The sequence below is a fragment of the Solanum tuberosum genome, unplaced genomic scaffold (genome assembly GCF_000226075.1).
Source record: "Solanum tuberosum cultivar DM 1-3 516 R44 unplaced genomic scaffold, SolTub_3.0 scf00079, whole genome shotgun sequence".
In the NCBI taxonomy this organism is placed as follows: domain Eukaryota; kingdom Viridiplantae; phylum Streptophyta; class Magnoliopsida; order Solanales; family Solanaceae; genus Solanum; species Solanum tuberosum.
Window position 1 is genome coordinate 1,243,868 of NW_006239004.1, and position 7,951 is coordinate 1,251,818.

At 32.5% G+C, this 7,951-nt stretch overlaps 1 protein-coding gene across 2 annotated transcripts; it reads right to left on the reverse strand.

The window, feature by feature from the left end:
- Nucleotides 1-911: 911 nt before the first annotated feature.
- On the reverse strand, nucleotides 912-4,816 carry LOC102596531 (uncharacterized). 2 transcript variants are annotated; one of them, XM_015308347.1, is made up of 6 exons: nucleotides 4,569-4,816; nucleotides 4,267-4,456; nucleotides 3,587-3,767; nucleotides 2,808-3,011; nucleotides 2,233-2,508; nucleotides 912-2,142 (listed from the first exon to the last, which is right to left on the reverse strand). In XM_015308347.1, the coding sequence occupies exons 1-6, from the start codon at nucleotides 4,770-4,772 to the stop codon at nucleotides 1,146-1,148; spliced, it is 2,052 nt and encodes a 683-aa protein (XP_015163833.1). In that variant the 5' UTR covers nucleotides 4,773-4,816; the 3' UTR covers nucleotides 912-1,145. The 2 variants fall into 2 exon arrangements, with proteins under 2 accessions (XP_015163833.1, XP_006346566.1); XM_006346504.2 differs by having other exon boundaries at nucleotides 3,587-3,770.
- Between the last annotated feature and the right edge of the window lie 3,135 nt (nucleotides 4,817-7,951).

A 7,951-nucleotide genomic window follows, 5' to 3' on the forward strand; every position in this document is an offset into this window, starting at 1 on the left:
TTCCTCTAAAAAGATAGAATAAAATAGGTTCATTTCTTAATTATTTTCTCAAACTTAATCGAACAGTGTAAATTATTATATATTTTATGTTAAATTATTTTTTGTAAAAATAGTCAAATACATTTTAGTCAAGTCACAGGTCAACCGCGTGCTAGCGGACACTTCGAATGCTTAAACCCTTCTCGAAGTGTAAATTGAACCCCGAACCCCCTTTTGGTATTTTCAAATGATTTTTTCTGTTTAAATCTTTGAAAATTATAAGTTTTCTTAATTTCTTTAAAAAATTAGGTGGCGACTCTTTTCTAAGTATTCTTCTCCAATTGTCTTTTACATAGAACATTTCAAAATGTGATTTTTCTATAAATAGCTAAATTACGGCACAACAATGATTCCATATCATGATACCATATCGCATGGCCAAACTCTAGTCTCCCTGTTAACCCTTCTTTCCTCATTCTAATTTCTAAACTTATGTTTTTGCACTTCTCTATCATAATTGTTAAGTCTTCTTTACAAATTATAAGCCCACATAGTTTTATTTGTTCTTTTACTCTTTAAAAATTATTGTCTCCACTCGCACACTACTTTTTGATTAAATCCCTCCCCCCAAAAACCCAAAATTTCTAAACCTATCTACAGTCTCCCCGTTAACCTTTTAACAGATGGAAAAAAAAAAATCCCTCATTCTAATATTTAACCCCTTTTTTTTGGAACTTTGCTATCATAATCATAAGTTTTTTAAGGAGTTTCCTTCCAAACTTTATTGCTAGTAATAATAAAGATAATGGTGCCCCCATTGCGTTCAAATTCTAAGTACGCCTCTGATCAGGAGATATAGAACAGCTCGAAGCTTCAGTTATGGATAATACAAAAAGATGACATATGATGGCATTCAGAGGAAGAACCGTCAATAGTAAGATATATAAGAATTTCATGGGTAGACAAACTTGCATTATGTCAGTAAAAAATGGACAAAGCACAGAAGACCTATATACAATGTAGGACTATCAACATAACTTTGAAAAAAAAAAGATTGCTTACTTGAGGATAATACTTTTACAAAGCAGAACAATGCCTCCAAAACAATTTCCTATGGCCCATGCCTTAATCAGTTTTGCACATTCGATTGCCGTTGTACAGGGTCTTCAAAAGGCTGCTGAAGCACAGGCATCTATTATATTATCCAATTCCCTATAATTTTGAAAAACATCTCGCCCTTGATTTCTCCACCTGAGCATTCTGTCATAGAGATCCTTCATGTTCAGCTGTATGCTGTTTATCTCTAGTGTGAGTTGGAGTAGCCTTTTCACACACTTGACTAGATATCTACCAACCTTTAGTTTCACGTCACACACAAAATTGAGTCCACATTCCTCAGTTTCAAACATAGAAGCTGATATACTTTCACTTACATCAGTTATGTCAAAGACAATACGAGCTCCTGCTGTAGCCTCTTTTCCTGTGTATGTCTCAGCCCATGCAATCAAACCTTTTTGCCTTTCATGGTTAGATTTCCTATCCTTCATTCCAGGTTGTCCTCCGGTTAATTGCATGAGAGTACCAGTTGCACCATAATGCAAAAGCAGTTCACATTCAGCATCACTTATATGATTCAAGCATCCGAACAAGATGCCTATTGGTATCCTCCGAAACAACATGTTCTTCTGTACACTAACACCTGGTGTTCGTTCTTTATCTGGAGCAAAGCTTTCATTTACTTTGTCTGAGTGCCCATTGTACATGTCCTGAAATTCTTTAATCCAGAAAGCAAGTGCTTGGCAATTGGAATCCAGGATATTCACCATTTCCTTCTTAAAGGACAGAGATCCCCTGACTTCCTTGTTGCGACAAAGAGTTGTCTCATTGCCTTCATCAGAGCCAAGCTTCTTAATAGTCCATAAATTGGAAAATTTGATCAGATTATCAACTAAAAGTTCCAAGTAGGATCCACCAGCAGGGTTCAAACTCCATGCTATAAACTTTGCAGCAGTAGCAAGAAAAGGAGCTTTAACGTCCTGTGAATTGTTAAGATTACCTTCTCCATATATGCATGCTGACCTGTACTTGTCCCTCAAACTCTTTTCTGAGAAGAGCAAAATAGAAGCGAAAATGAACCAAGAAGGGAAAGTTATTGTAATTGCCCTGAAATAAATAGCAGAGACAGTACCATATTAGCCATAAACTCAGACAGTGCAAACTAATTGTGTGAAACATCATGAAACAAAAACTTACCAAATAGAACTTTGATTTACTTTGGCAATATTCACAGCTTTATTTGAAAATGCGTCAACTGGCTTGCAAACTTCATGAACTAGAAACTCCAAAGATTCCAAGGACAAAGGTCCAGTCAAAATCCTCAAAATCTGCTTCTTGCATGGAAAGTAAGAATGTGAAAATGGAAGTTTTGATCCAAGATCCATTGATATGCCCCACCACATTGGTCTGGAAATAATATCTAGCACTAGGGAGACCAGCTTAACATGAAGCTCTAGAATAGAAGCCAAACCCCTGCAAAACAACAGTGCAACAATGAGGAACCCAAAAGATCTAACAACAGGAGAATCTTTCAAATTAATTAGAGTTTTCAAGTAGTATATTAACATCACAGAGAGCCATAATGTTATCCTTCAATAGAAAAATCCAAGAAGAAAATGATGAATTAGATAAAAATTTATAATGCAGTACAAAATATATATGCAAGCATATAGACTAAAAAGCTTATAGAAATTACTGGAGTTATCTGTACAGAAACCTTACTGGTTACTGACAACAGGAAAGAAGAAAAGAAAAACAGGTGTGGGACTTACGTCAGTAGAAACCAGTAATGCAACAGGGATCTAGTCTCAGTAAACATGACAGGAGAAAGTACCAAACATATAACAATTGAACGCCACTCTTTCCTCTCATGAAATTCCATTTCTAAACAAAGGAAAGGTCTCTTAATGACCTCTTGCAAAATTTGAGATACATCATACTTCAGAAGCATGTGATCTAGTTGCCATGAGAGCAACCTGCGAGCAAAGGAAACTATTATGGAAAAAGTGATTCATTAGATGGCTTACACCAAAACAATTAAGAAGCAACTCATATGAATCAGGTGCACATGTTTACAAGACTAAAATTCATGTAATTAACACAATAGTTTATGCAATCTTATTAGCATATTTATCATGAAGGACACAGATAGCATTTCCCATTTACTAAGACAGGAAATCAACACTGTCATTTCTCTTGTAACATTAAACTATATTGCCTCAATGCCAAATGTAATCTATTCTCATTTTTTTGATATAAGAAATCGATATGCATATCAGTCCAGGAAACAAAAAAGGGACAATCAAGAGTACTGTTCTTTTTCTAACTTCAGTTCAAGCTGTCTTTTGTATCCAGAGACTTCTAAGAGACATGATGCAACATTAAGCATGTTTAATCAGAACTACAAGAAAAATTGAAGTAATTGGATGACATGGAATTCCAAAATATGATACAATATAAGAAATAAAGGTAGGCCAACAACCTAGTAGGTTCGAAATAGAGGATACAGAAATAAAAAATCCATGAATAATAGAAAAGCTGTTTAACCAACCTTAGCGGTATTTTTCCACTCTCAATGTTAATTTCCTTTTGACAATGTACCTGTTTCAGCAAAGCACAGTGTCTTCCATCAATGGATCTTAGGTCAAGCATAGGAGGCAATTTCAGTAAATAGTGAACTCGTGATGCTACTGCCACCCTCACAACAGCATACAAAATGATTGGAGAAAGATCTGCTGGAATAACATATAACATGCCAAACATTTCAATAAATAAGTTCAACTATAATTAGCAAAGACTACAATCAATGGGAAAGCAGATATGGAAATTCTACAAACTCGTTAACATCTTTTTGTATTTCTATGCTTCTACTGATTATGTTGACCTGAAAACCAACTCTCTGACATGAAAGAAAGACCCTACAGAACATAGGACCTAAGTAAACTTACTAACATGACTAAACCTTAATCACAACTAATTGGTATCACCTATGCACATCTTTTTCTCCCATTATGTCCTATATTTTGCTAAGTCTTGATGGATTCAGGAAATTATAAGTCTTTAGCGACAATTTCCTACCATTTAATGTTAGATCAACCTATCCATTCTAAACGTACAACCGCTGCTTCTAGAGGTCTACATGAAATTTCTTCATTTAGCATCCTCTCTACACAAAAGAAAGCAGCTTTTAAATAGAAACCTAAAACATGCATAGTTGAAAAAGACAATTACGTTGAAATCTTTCAAGTTTCTGCAGAACATCAGCACAAGATTCAACTATTCTGGTACAATCCTGACCAGAAATCAATCCACCAATTTGCAGAACCTCCCCGTCAGCAGTTTTAAGAACCTTGCATTCAATTGAAGAAGATAGCACTGTAGCAATCGTCTTCACCAAGTACTCAATTGTACAGTTAAAGACCTACAGGTAATTACAAAATTGCAGAAACATCTCAAATTAGACATTCAAAATGAAAAAAAAGCTCATAATTATCTTCTTCTTTTACTTTCGTTGTTTTGTGATGAGATATGACCTGGGATGATGTGAAGCACAAAGCGGAAAGGGCAGTGTCCAAAACCCTAACTCTAGAAATTGTTTCGGCGAGGTTAAGCGAACGGTTGAGATTTGTGATAGAGAGGTCCATATTTGGAGCTTCATTTCCGGTCGCCGGACTTATGGACTTCAGTTCAGATGCTAGTGACACAAAGAGTGACCTTATTTCTGGAACCGTCGACATTGACAGCAAACAAGACTACCCTGGAGAATTATTTCCCGCCAACTTCCCCGATTTATTTGGAATGATAAAAAGGACAGCGACCGCTTCAACATAACTAGTGTTTTATTTATTATTTTTTTAAGAGAGAGAATTATTCAAAACACCTAACTTGGAAATTATTATTTTTGTTTTTGAATTATCTAAATTTCAGGACAGAAGAGAAAAATATTGCAAAACATGTTTTTTTTTCTTAATAAAAGAAAAGAGAAACGTTTACTAATAGTGAGGTTTGAAACCACATTACTAGTATGGAAAACATTACTAGTGTCCCTTTCTTACCACCGAGCCATAAAATCAATTTTTTTAGGGAGTTCACAAGTTAGTATATATATATCTATATCTATATTACCTTAAAAGCATGAACTCCTAACTTGAATGTTAAATTACTATAATATCTCTAACTTAGGTTGTGACTTTTTCGATGAGTTGTGACTTTTTTCAAAGGGTTGTGATTTATCGATGAGTTGTGACTTTTCCAAAGAGTTGTGACTTTTTCAATAAGTTGTGACTTTTTCAACGGGTTGTGACTTCTTGAAAAGTTCATGACTTTTCAGATAAGACACAAAAAAACACTTGTTCACACTACCCTTTGTTGGCTATAAATAAAGGAGTTTCCTCTCATTATTCAACCACAATTTTTTTTAATCTACTCTTCTTCTTCTAGATAATTAATATATACTCATTTTCATAGTCATAAATACACTTATGCAACCTCTCCTTTATAAGAAGTGTAATGATTTTCTGCTGCACAAACTACAACTTGGTGTTCAAGCTATGTAAGTCTCAAACTGTTGGAGAAAAATAATTTGATCAAAAATTTATTTGAAGAGTCCAAACTAGTTTTAATAGGTATTCTTATGTGTCTAATTTATTTGTTGTAATTTTATTTGTATTCAGTTTAATACATAAAAAAATAATCATGAGAGGTGGCGACGCATCTTTAAGACCACAAAGTTAAAAAACATTTTGATATATAATACATATCCTTACATTAAAAGTTTTCTTTATTTTTTGAAATTTCATGTCAAGTTAAAATTCGACAAATCTATATCCCTTTGTAGTCTATAAATAGAAAGTTTTTCACACACTTTTCCACAAAGTTAAAAGACATTTTGATATATAATACATATCCTTAAATTAAAAGTCTTCTTTATTTTTTGAAATTTCATGTCAAGTTCAAATTCGACAAATCTATATCCCTTTGTAGTCTATAAATAGAAAGTTTTTCTCACACTTTTAAACTACGAATTTTGTAAGTTTTATGTTCTTCTTCTTAAAACAAGAAAGATTGTGAGAGTTGTTTAGTTATGCAATTACAATATTTTTGTGGGTAAACTAGACACATCAACAAAAATTGATGCAACAAGGAGAATGAAATAACTCAACTTTAAACAAGAAGACTATCTAGATAATTAATATGTACTCATTTTCCTAGCCATAAATATACTTTTGCAACACCTTTTACTTGATAAGAAGTTCAATGATTTTCTGTTGCACAAACTACAACTTGGTGTTCAAGTTGTGTAAGTCTCAAACTTTTGGAGAAAAAATGATTTGATCAAAAACTTGTTTGAAGAGTTGAAACTAGATTTAATAGGTACTCCTCCATTTTCAATTTATTTGTTGTAAATTTATTTTTTATTCAGTTTAATATAGAATGTTCTTTTTTCTTGGGGGTGTGGTGGCACTTCTTTAAGACCACAAAGGTAAAAGACATTTTTATATATTCTACATGTCCTTAAATTAAAAGTTTTTAAAATAAAATAAAATTTCAAGTTAAACTAAAATTAGACAAATCTATATATATCTTTTTTATCTATCTATACTACCTTGAAAGAATGAACTACCTAACTTAAATGTTAAATTATTATAATACTCCAAACATAAAACACCAAATTTAGTATATCTTCTATATTTTGTATTGTATATATTACATTATATTATAATATTATATTATAATATTATATTATATTATATTATAATATTATATTATATTATATTATATTATATTATACTAAAAGCAGACAGCTTTTCACATTAAAGGGTTGTGATATTTTCAAAGAGTTATAACTCTTTCGATGAATTGTGACATTTTTGAATGGTTGTGACTTTTCTACAGGATTGCGACTTTTGCGAAGAGTTGTGACTTTTCTGAATGGTTGTGACTTTTCCATAGAGTTATGACTTATTCGATGGGTGTGACCTTTTTGAAGGATTGTTACCTTTAGATCTAAAGGGTTGCGACTTTTTTAGCACAATAAGCATTTTTTCATAAACTACCCTTTTGTCTAAAAAAAAGTGGGGTTTCCTCAAAAAATTTAACTACAATTTTTAAAAGTTTTTCATCGTTTTTCTTCTTCTTAAAACACAATATTTAGTATATCTTCTATATTTTATATCATATTTATATTATATTATATTATATTATATTATATTATATGAAATTAAAAGAATACATCATTTCACATTGAATGGTTACGATTTTTTCAAAAGAGTTGTGATTTTTCCGATGAGTTGTGACCTTTCTTAGGGGTTGTGACTTTTATGATATGCTCATACTACCCTATGTTAACTATAAATGGAGGGGTTTCCTTACATTTTAAAACTATGATTTTTTATGTTTTCTATTCTTCTCTTAAGCTCAGTTAAATTTAAACACTCCCTAACATGAATGTTAAGTTAATATAACAATCCAATTAAAAACATCCAATTTAGTATATCTTATATATTTTATATCAATTTTATTTATATTATATTACATTAAAAGTAAGAACTCCAACAATACAATAATAACTAAGTAGCGCACTATGGGCAGGGAGGACAAAGTATATTTAAGAGGTGTAACTAAGAGATTTTTAGAGGTGATAAGGTAAAAGTACCTCCCTAGACTATGACCAAAATGCCAGGATGTACCTTAGCTAAACTGAGGTCCTATTACCCCCCACCTCGAACCCATTTTTTTGTAATTTTGTGCACCTTTTTTGCTTACATAGCATCTCTCACGCGCCTCAACTCTGTGGAGTCACACGCTGTGCCACGTTACCCAAAATGTGCACAAAATTATAAAAAAAAATGAGTTTTAGAGGGGGGGGGGGGTAATAGGACCTTAGTTTAGTTAAGGTGTGTTGTTGGGATTTCAG